General features: G+C 36.2%; 1 protein-coding gene across 4 annotated transcripts in view; it reads left to right on the forward strand.

Annotated features, from left to right (window-relative positions):
• Nucleotides 1-18,794, forward strand: part of MCCC1 (methylcrotonyl-CoA carboxylase subunit 1) — a 58,474-nt gene that overhangs the window by 11,209 nt on the left and 28,471 nt on the right. For all 4 annotated transcript variants that reach the window (XM_042955796.1, XM_042955799.1, XM_042955798.1 and 1 more), the window contains 5 exons: nt 3,393-3,514; nt 4,060-4,207; nt 4,296-4,417; nt 11,126-11,237; nt 13,014-13,095. In XM_042955796.1, the coding sequence (XP_042811730.1) occupies nt 3,393-3,514; nt 4,060-4,207; nt 4,296-4,417; nt 11,126-11,237; nt 13,014-13,095 (586 nt within the window). The remainder of the gene's footprint in view (nt 1-3,392; nt 3,515-4,059; nt 4,208-4,295; nt 4,418-11,125; nt 11,238-13,013; nt 13,096-18,794) is intronic.

An 18,794-nucleotide genomic window follows, 5' to 3' on the forward strand; every position in this document is an offset into this window, starting at 1 on the left:
AACCAAGACAGTATGCTATCAGAAGAGTAAATATAGTCAGTGGCAGCCACATAGGAACTCCCCAAATAAACTCACACATATATGGTCAATTCATTTTTTAACAAAGGTGGTAAAGTAATTCAGTGGAAAATGTAGTCTTTTCAACAGATTGTGCTGGAACAATTGGATATTTATATGCAAAAAGATAAACCTAAAATCACCAATGAAAAGGAGTGATGTGCTGATACATGCTAAAAAATGTATGAACCTTGAAAATGTTGTGTTCAGTGAAAGAAGCCAGTCACTGAAGACTGTATGTATTATGTGATTCCATTTATATGGAATGTCCAAAATAAGCAGATCTCTAGAAACAAAGTGGATTAGTGGCTCCATAGGCCTGGACATATGTAAGGAATGGAAGATAACTGCTAACAGGCATGGAGTTTCTTTTTAAGGTAATGAAAAGTTACATTATTAGATCTTAGTAACTTAGACTATGGTAATGATTGCACAATTCTGAATAATAATAAAAATCATTGGATTGGCTAAGTTTATGGCATATTAATTACATGTCAATGAAGATGTTTTAAGAATGCAGTATCACAAAAAAAAAAAAAAAAGAAGAAGAATGCAGTATTACTGCATACACACTAGAAAGGCTAAAATCAAAAAGACTGATAATACCTCATGTTGACAGGGATATGGAGAAACTTAGAACCATCATACATTGCTGGTGGAAACTCAAAATAGTACAGCCACTTTAGAAAACTGGCTGTTTTTTAAGAAGTTAAGCGTATATTTACCATATTTTGACCCAACAATTGCTTGTGCTCCGGGGTATTTACCCAAGAGAAATGAAAAATATGTTCACACAGACTTACTTGTACATGAGTGTTCATAACAGCATTATTCAAAATAGTCCAAAACTGGAAAAATCCAAATGAATGATAAACAAAATGTGGGATATCCATTCAGTGCGTAAACAAATGTAAAAAGATTTATAAGAAGAAATGAACTATGATGCATACAACAAGGCTGAACCACAGAACATTAGGCTAAGTTAAAGAAGCCAGACACATAAGACTACGTACTATGTGGTTCCATTTATATGAGATTTCTTAACAATGGCAAAATTCTAAGAGATCAAAAAACAGGTCAGTAATTGCTTGGTGCTGGGAACAGGAATTAATCAATTATGCATAGAAGCACAGAGGAACTTTTTCAAGTGATATAAGTGTTCTAAAACTGGATTGTAGTAATAGTTGTACAGTTGTATAAATTTGTTAAATTCATCAAACTATACATGAGTGAATGCTGTGTATTGTAAATCGTGCCTAAAAACAAAAAGCTGCTAAAAAAACAAGGAGGACTGGGAGGTAGACCTGTTTCACTTTGCCTCAAATAAATAATATTTGATATTTATATAAAATTACTAAAATTGAACTTTGGTTTAAAAGACTTCCAACTTGGGGGGCACCTGGGTGGCTTAGTCAGTTACTTAACTGACTCTTCATTTTGGCTCAGGTCATGATCTCACGGTTCGGTTCATGAGTTCAAGCCCCGAGTCCGAGTGCACTTAAAGCATGGAGCCTGCTCAGGAGTCTCTTTCTCCCTCTCTCTCTGCCCCTCCCCTGCTCGTATGTGTGCATGTGTGTACTCTCTCTTTTTCTCTCTAAAAAAATAAATATAAACATTTAGAAAAAAGACATCAAACTGACATTAAAATGTGATTGTCTAGCATTTTATTATCTAGGATTTTGTTGTTTGCTGTCACTAAGATTTGGGTTTTTCTGTTCATGTGACTTGCCCAGATATCTGAAGGGCACCCCTTTAATTTTGAAACATAACTATTCTTTGAATTTATCTGTTTTGAAATAGTGTTGGCTGTGCTTTTTTCTTCTTACATCCTCTTGGTTATAATTATTATATATACTTATTATTTTTGAAGAACAAAAATGCCTTCGGGGCTGTTGAGGTTAGAGAAGAAGTTGCTTTATCCCTCACTGAATCATGTAAGCCTATTCTGCTTTTTGCTTTCCTCTGTATCCTCCCTTTTTGCTGTCAGTATGTTTGCTCTTAGGAATCATACTGTTCTTCGGGTACTAATTTTCCTGTTCTGTGGGCTAGAAAACCAGATAAATTTCTTAAAATTCTGAGTAAGTTGTAAGTGACTAGGTTAACATATAAGGAGGTCCTTGTTCACTAAAGTGTATGTAGACTTTAATATATGACTTTTTGTTTGCTTCTTAGCTTTTTTTCTGGAAAGGTGACATTGGCAGATAGTGACCTGAAGATAAACAAGGTATTATTGTGCTAGTGTGTTCCTTTCAGCTTTTGGGTACCATGGTTTCAATTCCAGGCCAGCTTTGTATGGAGACAGAGTGAACAACACCCTCCCCCCCCACCCCCCGCCCTTTACTCCTGCTTGCAAATATTCAATTGACATTCTATCCTAATAGCAGTATAATTAAAATACCGATTTGGGGAGCACCTGGGGTGGCTTAGTCGGTTAAGCATCCGACTCTTGATTTTGGCTTGGGTCATGATCTTGTGTTTCATGGGTTCAAGCCCCACGAATTGACAGTGCAGAGCCTGCTTGGGATTCTCTGTCTGCCCCTCCCCTGCTCGTGCTCACACTCTCTCAAAATAAACAAATTTTTAAAAGCATGTAAAAATAAAATACAGATTCTTCTATATGATCCAACAATTTCACTTAAATACCTAAAAGAATTTAAAGCAGCGACTCAAACAGGTACTTGTACACTAATGTTCATAGCAGTGTTAGTCACAAAAGCAAAAGGTGGAAACAATCCACACGTCCATCAAAAGATGACTGTGTAAAAAAAACTGTGGAATATGCAGTAATATTATCCAGCCATGAAAAGGAATGGAATTCTGACACATGCAACAACATGGAAGAACTTGAAAACATAATGCTAAATGAAATAAGCTGTACACAAAAAGAAATATTGTACAATTCCATTTATATTAGGTGCCTCGATTGGGTATTCACAGAGACAGAAAGTAAAATAGAGGTAATCAGGGACTGTGGAATTAATATTTAATGGGTACAGAGTCTCCGTTTGGGTGATGGCAACATTCTGGAAATGGATAGTGGTGACGGTTGCACGGCATTATGAATGTCCATTAATGCCAATGAACTGTACGCTTAAAAGTGGTTAAAATGGTAAATTTTATGTTGTGTATATATTACCACAGTAAAAAGAAGTATAGATTTTTCTGGTTCAGGTAAGTCTTCAGAACTTTAGTATGAACGTTTCAGATATGTCTTTGGAAACAGATCTTGATAGTACCCATAGTGTACCTATCACCAGTGTAGGGAGAGGCTTCCTCAGAAATATGACGTCACCTGCATCACAGTGCTAAGTTTGTCCTTCCATTCTCACTTCTAGGCTATCCATCCAGGATATGGTTTTCTTTCAGAAAACATGGAATTTGCCGAACTCTGCAAACAAGAAGGAATTATTTTTATAGGTCCTCCTTCATCTGCAATTAGAGACATGGGTATAAAGAGGTATGAGTTTATATCTTTTAAATATAACCATAGGAAGGTCAATTGAAATGGTCTATCTATAATAGATATGGTAATCCATGGTTGTTGTTATAGGCTTATGTGGTTTATCTGCCACTCCAGTGAGTTACAGAAGTGTTCAATTCATTAGCGTTTCTAATCAATATCTGGATTAGTTTGGGGAATTTTTTTTTTAAATATATTGTCAAATTGGTTTCCATACAACACCCAGTGTTCATCCCAACGAGTGCCCTCCTCCATGCCCATCACCCACTTTCCCCTCTCCCCCACGTTTGGGGAATTAAAAACAAGGTGGGATGAACTATCACATAAAAAACTGGATTCCTAGTTATCACAAGAAAACTAATATTTTAATATTTGTGTTAATATTTGTTGTCTCAGACTGCAGTCTTTTTTTTTTTTTTTTTTAACCTCTGGGATATTTTATTTAAAAAGTTCCCTTATATTTTGTAGATTGGGCTGTTTTGTTCTTCTCTTGTATGAAATAATTCGCAGAATTGAGGCACCTCCTCTTTTTTATTCGAAAGCACATCCAAATCCATAATGGCTGCTGCGGGAGTGCCTGTTGTGGAGGGATATCATGGAGAGGACCAGTCGGATCGGTGTCTGAGGGAGCATGCGGGGAGAATAGGTTATCCTGTCATGATTAAAGCCGTCCGTGGTGGAGGAGGAAAAGTAAGATTGTGCGTGCTCATGTTTTTCATTTCAGGATAGTCTTCTCTGTTTTATTTAGTTTGCGGTCTTAACTATCTTGTCCTCTTAGGGAATGAGGATCGTTAGATCTGAAGAAGAATTTCAAGAGCAGTTAGAATCAGCACGGAGAGAAGCTAAGAAGTCTTTCAATGATGATGCTATGCTGATTGAGAAGTTTGTGGACACGCCAAGGTGGGTTTGGCTTTTTTTCTGAGTCAGATTTTTAAAATTAAACTTTAAAAGAAATGTAGGCAAACTATATGAAATGGAAAGTTCTAGTAGTACATAATAAGTACATTAAATTCCCCAATCCCACCCCCTGATGTAACCACTTAGTATAGTATGGTATGCATCCCTCCAGGTATTTTCTAAGTGAATAGAAATACACATACGTATACTCACAGAGTACAAACTACATACAGAAGTGCAGTGAGTAGAATCTTACATAGTATTACATGCTAATATTACATCATAGCCATCTTTCTGTCAGTAAATATAGGTCTACCTTATTCTTTTTATTGAGCTTAATAGTTCCATGATATTGATGTACCATTAATTTATTCAGTCAATTTCTTATTGATGGAACTTAGGGTTTTTTCCAAAATAAAAAAAAGGGGGGGCACCTGGGTGACTCACTCGGTTAAGTGTCCAACTTCGGCTCAGGTCATGATCTCATGGTTTGTGAGTTCGAGTCCCGCGTAGGGTTCTTTGCTGACAGCTCAGAGCCTGGAGCCTGCTTTGGATTCTGTGTCTCCCTCTCTCTGCTTCTCTCTCTGTCTCTCTCTCTCTCAAAAATAAACATTAAGATTTTTTTTAAAAATTCTTATAAAAAATTAAGTTTTATCTTACAGAACTCTATAAGCATCCATTGAGATTTTCAGAAATAGATACCTAAATTGAATTGTAAGTGATATGTTAACAAGTAATAATACTAACACCTCACCCTTATATTTCACTTACCATAATCTTACCGTCCTAATTCTGATCTAATTCCTGCAACAATCCTGTGGGTAGGCCTATTCCTATTTTGCAGGTGAGGACACTGAGGAACAGAGTGGTCATATGACTTGCTTGAGGTCTCCCAGTTGGGAAGTGGTGAAGCTGGGATTTGAATTCAGAATTCACACTCTAAGACACTGCACTAAACTGCTTCTCTAGGTACTGCTATAACAAATGCCACGTGAATTTCTAATTTTTTTATTTTCTGGAATTTTACTTTCACATGTATTGCCTAAAATAAGATACTGACTATAAAAGCTTCTCGTTTCATACATTTTGTGGTAATTATATATATGTATATAAAACCTGTTGGTTAAGTGACTCTATAAAGAATAATTCACTTGGGAACTATGTGAAAGGAGAGGGATTTACCTTGAAGGTAATATACCCTGAAGCTTCAGGCCCTTCCCTTGTCTGAGCCTCTTCTAAGATCTTATACCTAATTTTGTATTCTTCTTAAAGATGGCCCCCAAATTGTTTTTGTTTCAAGTGCTACAAAACTTCGAATTGACCCTGAGCATGGCATGCTAAGCTAAATTCATTTAGAGTTTGATAGTAAAAACAAAAGTGAATTTTAAAATAGGCCAGTTGATTAGGAGAGTGCGTCATATTTCCACCTTAGTGGAAAGTGAGGCAAAACTGGAGGAAATTCCAGGGTCAACTGAGGGCTCCCTTTCACAATACATTTCAAAGGAGAATAGGCTGACTATCCAAATTGGCATGCTCTTGAGTTAGAATTGCCGTGGAGCCATCAGCTAGCTATTCCAGTGACCATAACTCAATAACATTTTTCCAAGATGTAAATTCTTTGCATGTGAAATGTTAGCTGTATATTACCTCACATTGTAATTTGTTTCCCCAATAGCTTGGAAGCTCTTGGGAATCAACGACGTGGTAGTATGTTCCTTTTTGTTTTCCCCTATATATCACCTGGCATGCTACTTTCTTCATGACAGGCATCAATAATAATATTTTTTATAATATAGAAGTAATATAAATATTACTATATTTATACTTATTATATTATTGTATATATTATTATTATAAACAAATATAAATTTCCACATTACAAACATGGAAAATACAGATGATAGAAAACAAAGTCACTCATAATCTCATTCTCCTAATATGAGTAATAGTATTTCTGTATATATTTATTCTGAATTTTCTAGTAATATTTTAATGTCATGGTAATTAACTATTTTACTATATAACAATTAATTATAGTAATTGATTAATTAATTACTAAATAATTAGCTGTTGAGTTAATGGAGTGCTGGAAGATTGTCAAGGTGGTGCTTATAACTGAGGAAAGTAGATATCAAGATGTTTTATAAATCTGCTCAGAACTGTTGAGCTTATCTGAAAGGCTGGGATAGAAAACAATCTTCAAAGTGTACTATTTTGGAAGATAAAAAAGAAATCAGGTTCCTCTCTCATTTTATATTCAATATATATTCTAGATGGGTTAAAAATGTAGTTAGGAAAATAAAAACTATAGAACTCTTAGAAGATACCAAGGCGTTCTTGGTTGACTCCAGCTGTCTCTGTCTATGTAGCCAGATCCCAGCAGTGGCTGAATTGGAACATCTGAGATTTGGTGCACCTCCTGGTTCTTACACACTGTGCTGCAGGATCTCTATGTTAGATAAAGCAGCACAGCAAAGGATTAGTTAGAAAAAGGAAAATAACAAAAGCGATCCGAAGACTACAGAAATCATAACAGAACACAGATCCTCAATTAGTTTCTCTTATAAGCAGCGAAAGGAATAAGTATTTCCAACTTCTGAGAACTCGGAAAAAAAGCTGCGTTGTGCTGCTGGTGTGTGTTTCTTTCAAAACCTGGAGTCCTTGCTACAGTGCCTCTTTCCCGGAAGCAGCTAAAAGAAAAGGGAGTGTCAATAGAAGTAAAATTTTACAGTTGGAATTTGAAAAGCAAACCATTCGATTCCAACACGTAAAGAGTTTGAGGTTGTCACCCGCATCCGAAAAGCAAGTAAAAATCTGAACAAAATGAGAGTCAGTGAATTTTAGACGCATCAGAGAGCTGGGGCTGCAGGGCAGACCACCACCCTGAAATCTGGATGGCGCATGAATACAGCGAATCACAGCCAAGGTCCGCTTGCCCAGAGCAGAAGCCACTGCACCCATAAACTGATAGGAACACTTCTGTGGGGATTTTGGTAACTTACTGGAGTCTGCGTGTTGACTAGCTTGATAGTGAGAAACTCCTCAAGGTCCAGTGTTAGGGGAACCCCGAATTTTCATGAGTTTTCCCTTCAAGAACACCACCAGGTTCTCACAGTGAGAATCCAGGAAAAATTCCCTCCTGCTTGGGGACAGAGAGAGGAGAATTGTAACCATTTGAAATAGGCCCAGAGTGATCTGTTGTCCCTAACAAAGGCCAGCTCTGCAGGGGAAATTTTACCAGCACCTTTTCTGTCCTGTGAGAAGGGCAGTTAGCCAACTCTTACCCCTTTCCAGCTTTCCTATTTTATGTAAAGAAAGAAAAAAATGCTAAGAAACACTTCTCAGGGGCTCCTGACTGGCTCAGTAAGTGAAGCGTGGGACTCTTGATCTTGGGGTCGTGAGTTCAGGTTTCATGTTGGGTGTACAGATTACTCTAAAGATAGATAGATAGATAGATAGATAGATAGATAGATAGATAGATAGATACAAAGAAAAAGAAAGAAAGAAGGAAAGAAAGAAAAAAAGAGGATGGTGTGTTCATGAGCATAGACGCCTGTAGTATACAAGGATACAGGCCCACTAAAAGACTGAGATTAAGATAGATAGATAGATATAAAATAAAATTCTGAGATTTAATCATTAGATTACAGAATGTTTTCTCTCCCCTGTGCCCTTCTACCATGTCACCAGGGCCCCAGTATAATAATGGGGTAAGAACTGCAAGGCACAGGCTCTATTTAAGAAGAGTTCATAGTCAAAGACAACAGGAGAAACAAAACAAAACAAGGACCCTAGAGGATACAAGCCTTTGGTACCTACAGCTACTGCAGACATTAAACCCAGTCTCCTAGCTAGGTTAACATTAAACCTTACATTAAAAGTCTGTTTGCTTACATGGATGGAACTGGAGAGTGTGATGCTAAGTGAAATAAGCCATACAGAGAAAGACAGATACCATATGGTTTCACTCTTATGTGGATCCTGAGAAACATAACAGAAACCCATGGGGGAGGGGAAGGAAAAAAAAAAAAAAAAAAAAAAGAGGTTAGAGTGGGAGAGAGCCAAAGCATTAGAGACTGTTAAAAAACTGAGAACAAACTGAGGGTTGATGGGGGGTGGGAGGGAGGGCAGGGTGGGAGGGAGGACAGGGTGGGTGATGGGTATTGAGGAGGGCACCTTTTGGGATGAGCACTGGGTGTTGTATGGAAACCAATTTGACAGTAAATTTCATATATTAAAAAATAAAAAAAATAAAAAAAAAAAAGTCTGTTTGCTTTATTTATCATTATGTGATACCTCATGTATGGCTTTTAACAACAAAAAAAAAATTACAAGGCATGCTAAAAGGCAAGAAAAAGCACGGTGTGAGGAGACAAAGCAAACACCAGAACCACAAATTCTGGAATTATCAGATATAGAGGTTAAAGTAACTGATTAATATGTTAAGGGCTCTAATGGACTGAGCAGACCACATGCAAGAACATTTGGGAACTGTAAGCAGAGAGACAGACATTCTAAGAGAAAAGTCAAAAGAAAATGCTAGGAATCAAAAACACTGGAACAGAAATAAGAATGCATTTGATGGACTCCTTAGTAGACCGGACACAGCTGAGGAAAGAATCAGCGACCTTGAACATATGTCAGTGGAAACTTCCCAAATAGAAATGCAAAGAGAAATAAGAATGAAAACAAACAGAACATAATGTCTAATGACTGTGGGACAATTTTAAAAGAAGTAAAGTGTATTATTTGAACACTACAAGGGGAAGAAAGAAACCAAGAGAAATATTTGCAGTGATAATGACCAGAAATGTTCCAAAATTACCAAATTTTCTAATGTCCCAAAAACCAAACCATAGCACCAGGAAGCTCAGAGGACACCAAGCAGAATAAATATCAAAACATTTTTGAATACTATTCAGACTGCAGGAAACCAAAGACAAATAGAAAATCTTGGAAAAAAACACAAGGGGTAAGAACCCCTTACCTATAGAGAAACAAGGATAAGTATACCAGGCTTAAGCAAGAATAAGGTGGAGTGAAATATTTATAAAGCGTTGAAAGAAAAAAAAAACCCTAATATAGAATTCTGTGTCCAGTGAAACTGTCCTTCAAACATGAGGGAAAGAGAGAGACTTCCTCAGACAAACAAAACTTGACTTGTAAGAAATGATAAGAGAAGTTCTTCAGAGAGAAGGAAAATGATACAGATCAGAAATTTGGATCTCCATAAAGAAAGGAAGAGCATTAGAGAAGGAATGAGTGAAGGTCAAATAAAATCCTTATTTTTCTTTTCCTAATTGATCTCACAGACAACAGTTTGTCCAGAGCAGTAATAGCAAGAGATTGTTTGGTGATGATAACTTAAAGGTAAATGAAAGGGGGAGGAAAACTCAAGAAGGCAGATCCAAAAACAAGAAATCACCTCCTATTATTTTGTCAAGAGAATGTGTTGGACAGTTTGGAAAATTTTAAATCGAACATTCGGTAGAAATGGTATATCAAGAAACTAAATTCTTCTAAGTGGTTTAATGAAGTGGCTTCATGTGGTAAACAAAAAGGAACAGAAATGAGCTATTGTGCTAAAACAGTACATTTACGAGAACTTTCCTGTTTTTTTTTTTCTTTTTGACAATTTTTATTTTTAAAAACAGGAAAAGCACTTGCTGATCACTCTTTTCTACATCATGGTGGTGAATATTTGAGGTGAACTACAGAGTGAACTTATCAAAATAAAGCTACTGAGAAGAGTGCTTTCATGTTCACCAAATGGTCTGTTTATGCTTATTTTCCATAGTGTTATGTACATCTACTCTTTTTTTTTTTAAGTTTATTTATTGAGAGAGAGAGAATGAGCAGGGGTTGGGGGCAGAGAGAGAACAGGAGAGACAGAATCCTAAGCAGGCTCCGCACTGTCAGTGCATGACATGGGGCTTGATCTCACAACCATGAGATCGTGACCTGGGCCAAAATCAAAGTATGCTTAACTGACTGAGCCACCCAGGCGCCCCTGCATTTACTCTTAATATGATTTCTCAAAATTTTACTATGTTAGACTCCACTTTAAAGTGCCTTTTTTGTTTTTATGATATAATGGTCTTTTTTTTTAATTAATCATCTATATTACTTTATTTCTTAACCTTTTTACGGATGAGCCATTGTAATTTTTAGTCTGCCTTAGTTTATAAAGTCTGACCATAAGAGTTGATTTTTAAAAATCCCCTGATTGGGGTGCCTGGGTGGCTCAGTCTGTTAAGCATCTGACTTCGGCTCACGTCATGATCTTGTGGTCCAAGAGTTTGAGCCCCGTGTCAGGCTCTGTGCTGACAGCTCAGAGCCTGGAACTTGCTTCAGATTCTATGTCTCCCTATCTCTCTGCCCCTCCCTTGCTTACACTCTCTGTCTCAAAAATAAATAAACATTTAAAAAAAAAATTTAAAAGAAACAAAAACTAAAAATTCCCTGATCATAAAAACGTTTTCATTGGCTTTTTGAACGTGAGTATGAAATGTGTCTATAATTTGTAATTTTGAGGTAGGATTTATCAGTGTTTTCCTTGACAGTTTGTACTTGTGATTTGCCCCTACTCTGAGGTCATAAATATAGTCTCCTATGTTTTCTGTCTCATTTCCTAATCACTTCATATACATAAATTTTTTTCTAGAATGTTTACTCTACAAATGGAAACTTTTTCATTGTGTTTTTAAATAGGCACGTAGAAGTCCAGGTGTTTGGTGACTACCATGGCAATGCTGTATACTTGTTTGAAAGAGATTGTAGTATACAGAGGAGACATCAGAAGATCATTGAGGAAGCCCCAGGGGTAAGGACCTTGTAAAGACAGCTTCTCTGTAACATAAACCTCAATCGCTCTGATTTTCACATCAGAAATCTGTGAAGTTAGTGTCTGAATAACTGCTTCCCAGTGGTAATATAATGGTAAGGCCCCACTGCAGCATTGAGGATGAGGAGGGAGTTGATATTCTTGGGCTACCATAGAGAGGGCACACAACAAGGCCGTGATTCTTCTGGATGGTATCTAGGAAAATCTACTCTGATCCAAGTACAGACTGTGCCTGACTTATGGTGATTCAACTTAGAACTTTTTTACTTTACACTGGTGCAAAAGTGATACATACTTAGTAGACATCATACTTCAAATTTTGAATTTTCATCTTTTCCTGGGCTAGTGATAATGTGGTGTGATGCTGTCTTGTGATGCTTGACAGTGGCTGCAAACCACGGCTCCCAGTTAGCCACACTGTCATGAGGGTAAAGGACTAATATACTTAAAATTATTCTTATCCGTGCTAGTTCTTACACTCAGTACTCAGTATTCAACAAATAACATGAGATACTCTACCCTTTATTATAGAGTAATTTTTACTTCAGATGATTCTGCCCGGCTGTAAGCTAATGTGAGCGTTCTGAGCATATTTAAGGTAGACTAGGTTAAGTTATGATGTTTGGTAGGTTACGTGTATTAAATGCATTTTCAACTTCTGATATTTTTAACTTATGATGGGTTTATCCAACATAACCGTACTATAAATTGAGGAAGATCTGTGTCTGACTTACAGTGAGCAACTGCATAATGTTTCCATGTAGATTTTAAATTATATTTAATGGGAACGTTTGAGGAATGGATTGGCCTGGTTCATTGAATGTATTTTTTATGAAGAAGATTCTTTATCTTAACTGCTATTTCAGATGTTCCTAAAATATATTAGTCCTCTAATATATGCCTTAGAGGTTTCTTATAGAGGAGAGAGATTTGCTCCTATTTGGCAACTTTTGCCCCCTTGGAATTAATTGTTTACATTTCTTTGACCCTGCCTCTTGATTGATTTGTTACCTCTTCTTCGATTTGCATTTCTTTTGAGCCTGCTATTGTCCAGAGGCTTCTCTCTTGCCCAAGGTTTTATACATGTTTCCTTTTCAGTAGGTACTTCTAGAAGGTCAGGATCTGAGGTTTCTGTTTAATCAGTTTGTTTAAACAGTCTCACACTGTTTTCAAATTTTAATTTTTGTTGTAGAGTACATTGTATGGTTTGAGGTAAATGTCAATAATAATTTCAGTAAAGCTTTTTTTTTCAAACGATAATAGCTTAAATATATGTATATTTTTAAATGTTGAAACCTTTGCCTACTTTTTAACCTACAGTTCTTTTTGTGAACCTGTCTTATTAACTTGGAATATCAAGGTTTACCATTATTCTAAGATAATTGTTGGGCACGTGGCCCAGATTGCTCTGTCATCTTTAAACAAGATAGAGATCACTCAGAGTTTTCATATTGGTGCATGTAATTTGAAGCAGGAATATAGTCCTGAAAGTAATGGAGATAAGGAGATAAGTAAGTCATTCTGCTGAATAATATCTGCAGTTCATAGAAATTACTCACAGAACCATTAAAGTCTGGTATAGGGACAGTTGACTATGGTATGGGATGTATTTCTTGATGAAATGTATAACATTAGCTATTTATCCTCAGTATCGCTTCAATGTTTGATACCTAGAAACGCAATATTGGATCTTAATGGAAATTTCTAGTAGGGCAAAGTACTAATCAAAATTTATTTTAAATATTTTTTTCACAGCCTGGTATTAACTCTGATGTAAGAAAAAAGCTTGGAGAAGCTGCAGTCAGAGCTGCTAAAGCTGTAAATTATGTTGGAGCAGGTATGCTAAGATTTACTTTGAATAGAGGAGAAGCAATATTTATGTTCAGAAGGCAAAAGAAACATATAACTTTAAATCATTGGCTTTCAAACTTTTACAAATTATATCCACATTAAGAAATACATTTTGGGGCTCCTGGGTGGCTCAGTCGGTTAAGCATCTGACTTCAGCTAGGTCATGATATCACCGTTGGCGGGTTCAAGCCCTGCATCAGGCTCTGTGCTGACAGCTCAGAGCCTGGAGCCTGCTTCAGATTCTGTGTCCCCCTCTCTCACTGCCCCTCCCTCACTCTCACTCTGTCTCTCTCTGTCTCTTGAAAATAAATAAATGTTAAAAAAAGAAAAAGAAATACAGTTTACATTGAGACCCAGTATATACACATAAGTATTTATGTTTATATACATGTATATTTGAAAAAAAAATTCACTAAACAGTACTTAACCCTAATTATGTGTAATGCTATTTGATATTTTCTATCCTATTTTAAAATAAAATCACTAAAATGATTTCTTTTGCATTTTTTAAAATTAGTAAATAATTTTTTTAGAGCAGTTTTAGTTTCATGGGAAACCTGAGTGAAAAGTACAGAGAGTTCCCATACCCCCATGCCCACACTTGCACGGCCTCCCCAACTATCAACATCCCAGTGATTCATTTGTTACAATGAATAAACCTATAATGACATGTCATTATCATCTAGAATCCATAGTTTACATTAGGGTTCACTCTTGATGATGTACATTCTATGATATTGTTATACATTATACATTTGGAAAAATGTAGAATGACATGTATCCACCATCGTAGTGTCATAGAGTACTTTCAGTGCCTCTGGTATCCTCTGTGCTCTGCTTTTTATCCCTCCCTGTCTTTAACTCCTGACAACCTCTGATCTTTCTATTGCCTCCATAGTTCTGCCTTTTCCAGAATATCATATAGATGAAACCATACAGTTTATAGCCTTCTAAGATTGGCTTTTTTTCACTTAGGAATAGGCATTTAAGTTTCCTCCATATCTTTTCATGACTTGGTCATTTCTGTTTAGTGTTGAATCATATCCCATTGTCTGGATATACCACAATTTATCCTGTCACCTACTGAAAGACATCTTGGGTGCTTCTAAGTTTGGCAGTTATAAATAAAACAGTTATAGGGGCGCCTGGGTGGCTCAGTCGGTTGAGCGTCTGACTTCGGCTCAGGTCATGATCTTGCGGTTTGTGAGTTCGAGCCCCGCGTGGGGCTCTGTGCTGCCAGCTCAGAGCTTGGAGCCTCCTTTGGATTCTGTGTCTCCCTCTCTCTCTGCCCCTTCCATGCTCATGCTCTGTCTCTCCCTGTCTCTCAATAATAAATAAACATTAAAAAAAAAAAATTAAAAAAAAAAAACAGTTATAAAAGTCTGTGTGCAGAGTTTTGTGTGGACAGTTTCAATTTATTTAGGTAAATACCAAACAGTTTGGTCAGTGGATCATATGGTAAGAGTATGTGTTTAGTTTTGTAAGAAGCTGCCAGACTTTCTTCCAAAGTGTCTGTACCATTTTGCATTCCCACCAGCAATGTGTGAGAGTTCCTGTTGCTCCACATCTTCACTAGCATTTGGTATTGTCAGTGTTCCATTTAATAGGTGTGTAGTGGTGTCTCATTTTAATTTGTATTTCCCTAATAACATATGATGTGGAGCATCTTTTCATATGCTTACTTGCCATCTGTGTTTCTTCTTCACTGAGGTCTGTTCAGGTGTTTTGCCCATTTTTTAAATTGGACTGTTTGTTTTATTATTGAGCTTTAAGATTTCTTTGTATATTTTGGATACCAGTCCTTTATCAGAAGTATCTTTTGCAAGTATTTTCTCTCAGTTGGTGGCTTATCTTCTCATTCTTTTGACATTATCTTTTGCAGAGCGTAAGTTTTTAATTTCAATGAAGCCTGCCTTATCAATTATTTCTTTAATGAATCATGCCTTTGCTGTTGTATCTAAAAAGACATCACTATACTCAAGGTCATCTAGGTTTTCTCCTGCTGCCTTCTAAGAATTTTATGATTTTGTGTTCTAAATTTAGGTCTGTGATCCATTTTAAGTTAATTTTTGTGAAGGGTATATAAGGTCTGTGTCTAGATTCATTTTTTTGCATGTAGCTGTACAGTTGTTCCAGCACCATTTTTGGAAAAGACTATCTTTGCTCCATTGCGTTGCCTTTGCTCTTTTTTTTTTTTTTTTTTTTTAATTTTTTTTAACGTTTATTTTTGAGACAGAGAGACAGAGCATGAATGGGGGAGGGTCAGAGAGAGGGAGACACAGAATCTGAAACAGGCTCCAGGCTCTGAGCTGTCAGCACAGAGCCCGACGCGGGGCTCAAACTCACGGACCGCGAGATCATGACCTGAGCCGAAGTCGGCCGCCTGACCGACTGAGCCACCCAGGCGCCCCGCCTTTGCTCTTTTGTCAAAGATCAATTGACTAGGGGCGCTGTCAAAGATCAATTGACACGCTCGAACTCCGTGAGTTCGAGCCCCGCGTCGGGCTCTGTGCTGACAGCTCAGAGCCTGGAGCCTGTTTCAGATTCTGTGTCTCCCTCTCTCTGACCCTCCCCCATTCATGCTCTGTCTCTCTGTCTCAAAAATAAATAAACGTTAAAAAAAAAAAAAAAAGATCAATTATTTATATAGGTTTATTTCTAGGCTATGTGTTCTGTTTCACTGATCTATTTATTTGTTCTTTCTCTAGTACTTCATTGTTTTGAATACTGTAGCTTTATAGTAAGTCTTGAACTCAGATAGTGTCAGTCCTCCAACTTTGTTATTCTCCCTCAATATTGAATTGGCTATTCTGGGTTTTTTCTCCATATAAAACACTAGAATCAATTTTTTGATATCCACAAAATAACTTCCTGGGGTTTTGATTGAGATTGTGTTGTCTCTATAGAACAAGTTGGGAGAACTGACATCTTGATGATGCTGAGTCTTCTTATCAATGAACATGGAATATTTTTCCATTTTGTTCTTTCTTGACTTCTTTCATCAGAATTTTGTAGTTTCCTCATATAGATCTAGTACATATTTTGTTAGATTTATACCTATTTCATTTTGGGAGTGCCTGTGTAAATGATACTGTGTTTTTAATTTCAAATTCTGTTTGTTCTTCATATATAGGAAAACAATTGACTTTTATATATTAACCTTGTATCTTGTAACCTTGATATGATCACTTATTAGTTTGAGGCATTTTTTGGTCAGTTCTTTTGGATTTTCTACATAGATAAGACATCTGTAATGAGACAGTTTCATCTTTTCCTTCACAATCTGTATACCCTTTATTTCCTTTTCTTGTTTTGCATTAGCTAGGACTTACAGTATGATGCTGAAAAGGAATGGTGAGAGTGGGCATCCTTCCCTTATTTCTGATCTTAGTGGGAAAGCTGGTTTCTCACCATTGAATATAATGTTAGCTGTAAGTTTTTGTAAATCTTCTTTATCAAATTGAGGAAGTTCCTCTCTATTCCTAGTTTGTCAAGAGTTTTTATTATAATTAGGTATTGGATTTCATCAAATGCTTTTCTGCATCTATTGATATAATCTTGTGGTTCTTCTTTAGCTTAGTGATATGATGGATTACCTTGATTGATTTTCAAATGTTGGACCAGCCTTGCATTCCTGGGATAAATCCCACTTGGTCGTTGTACATACTTATTTTTACACTTTGTTAGATTTTATTTGCTAATATTTTGTTAAGGATTACTGCATCCACATTTATAAGAGATTTGATTTGTAGTTTTTTTGTAATCTTTCTCTGCTTTTGTTATTAAGGTAATATTGTCCTCATAAAATGAGTTAGGAAGTACTCTGTCTTCTGTCTTTTGGAAGAGATCATAGAGAATTGGTATAAATTCTATCTTCAGTGCTTGGTAGAACTCATCAGTGAGCCAATCTGGGCCTATTTTGGAGGTTTTGGAGGTTATTAATGATTATTTCAACTTCCTTAGTAGATATAGGCCTATTCAGATTGTTTCAGAGTGATTTTTTTTTCCTTGTGTGACTTTTGGCAGATTGTGTCTTGGAAAGAATTGGTCTATTTCATCTAAGTTATCAAATTTATGGGCATAAAGTTGTTCATAATACACATTTAATATCCTATTAATTATTAATAGGATTATTAATTTATTATTATTAACAAGACCTATATTGATTTGCTTTCTTTCATTTCCAATATTAATAATTTGTCTCTTCTTTTTTTCTTAAATAATTTGGCTAGAGACTTGTGTATTTTATTGATCTGGTTTTATTGGTTTTCTCTATAGATTTTCTATTTTGAATTTCATATATTTCTACTCTATTATTTCTTTTCTTCTGCTTACTTTGGAATTAATTTGCTGTTCTTTTTCTAGTTTTCTATAATGGAAGCTTAATTTTGATCTTTCTTCTCTTCAAATATATGGATTCAGTGCTACAAATTTCCCTCTAAGCACCGCTTTCAATGCAGCCCACAAATTTTAAAGTTATATTTCTATTTTTATGTAGTTTTAATATTTTTAAATTTCACTTGGGATTTCTTCTTGACCCATGTGGTACTTTGTAATATGTTATTTAATCTGCAAGTATTTAAGAATTTTTTTCCAGCTGTCTTTCTATTACTGATTTCTAGTTCAATTGATTTTTAGTTTAATTGTGGTCTTGACAGCAAACATTGTATGATACCTTTTCTTTTAAATTTGTTAAGGTCTTTTCTATGGCCCTGAATGTGGTCTGTCTTGGTGAATGTTCCATGTGAGTTTGAGAATGTGTAATCTGCTCTTGTTGGATAAAGTAGTCTATAGACATCAATTGTATCTAGTTGATTGGTGGTACTATTAAGTTCAACTATGTCCTTACTTCTCTGCCTGCTAGATTGTCCATTTCTGATAGAGGACTGTTAAAATCTCCAACTGTATCGGTAGACTCATCTGTTTGCAGTTCTCAGTTTTTTTGACACTCTGTTCTTAGGTGCATACACGTTAAGGCTGTTTCTTTTTGGAGTATTGACCCTGTGTCACTTTCCTTCTCTCTAAAGAACTTCTTTTAACATTTCTTGCAAGGTAGATCCACTGCCAATAAATTCTCCCAATTTTTGTTTATTTGGAACAATCTTTATTTCTGTATACAAGAAATAACTGTAACTCCACAAGATACAGAATACTAGGTTGATGATTTTTTTCACTCAACACTTTGAATAACTCACTTCACTGTTCTTGCTTGCCTGGTTTCTGAAGTCATATGTAATTCTTACCCTTTCTTCTTTATAGGTAAGGTGTCCCCCCTCCCGCCCCCAGCTTCTTTCAGGATTCATTCATTCATTCGTTCATTCATTTTTATTTTCTGTACTTTGAAAATGATATGCCTAGGTGTAGGGGGTTTTTGACATTTATCCTGCTTGGTGTTCTCTGACCTTCCAGGCATGTGATTCAGTGTCTTGACATTAATGGGGAAATTATCAGTCATTATTGCTACAAATACTGTTTCTGGTCTTTTCTTTTTTGTTTTTCTGGTATTCCCGTTATGCATACGTTACACCTTTTCTAGTTGCCCACAGTTCTTGGATATTCTGTTTGGGGTTTTTTTTGTCTGTTTGTTTGTTTTTCAGTCTTTTTTGTCTTTGCTTTTAGTTTTGGAAGTTTCTGTTGTCATATCCTCAAGCTCAGAAATTCTTTCCTTGGCTGTGTCCAGTCTAC

This window comes from Panthera leo, chromosome C2, assembly GCF_018350215.1.
Source record: "Panthera leo isolate Ple1 chromosome C2, P.leo_Ple1_pat1.1, whole genome shotgun sequence".
Classification (NCBI taxonomy): domain Eukaryota; kingdom Metazoa; phylum Chordata; class Mammalia; order Carnivora; family Felidae; genus Panthera; species Panthera leo.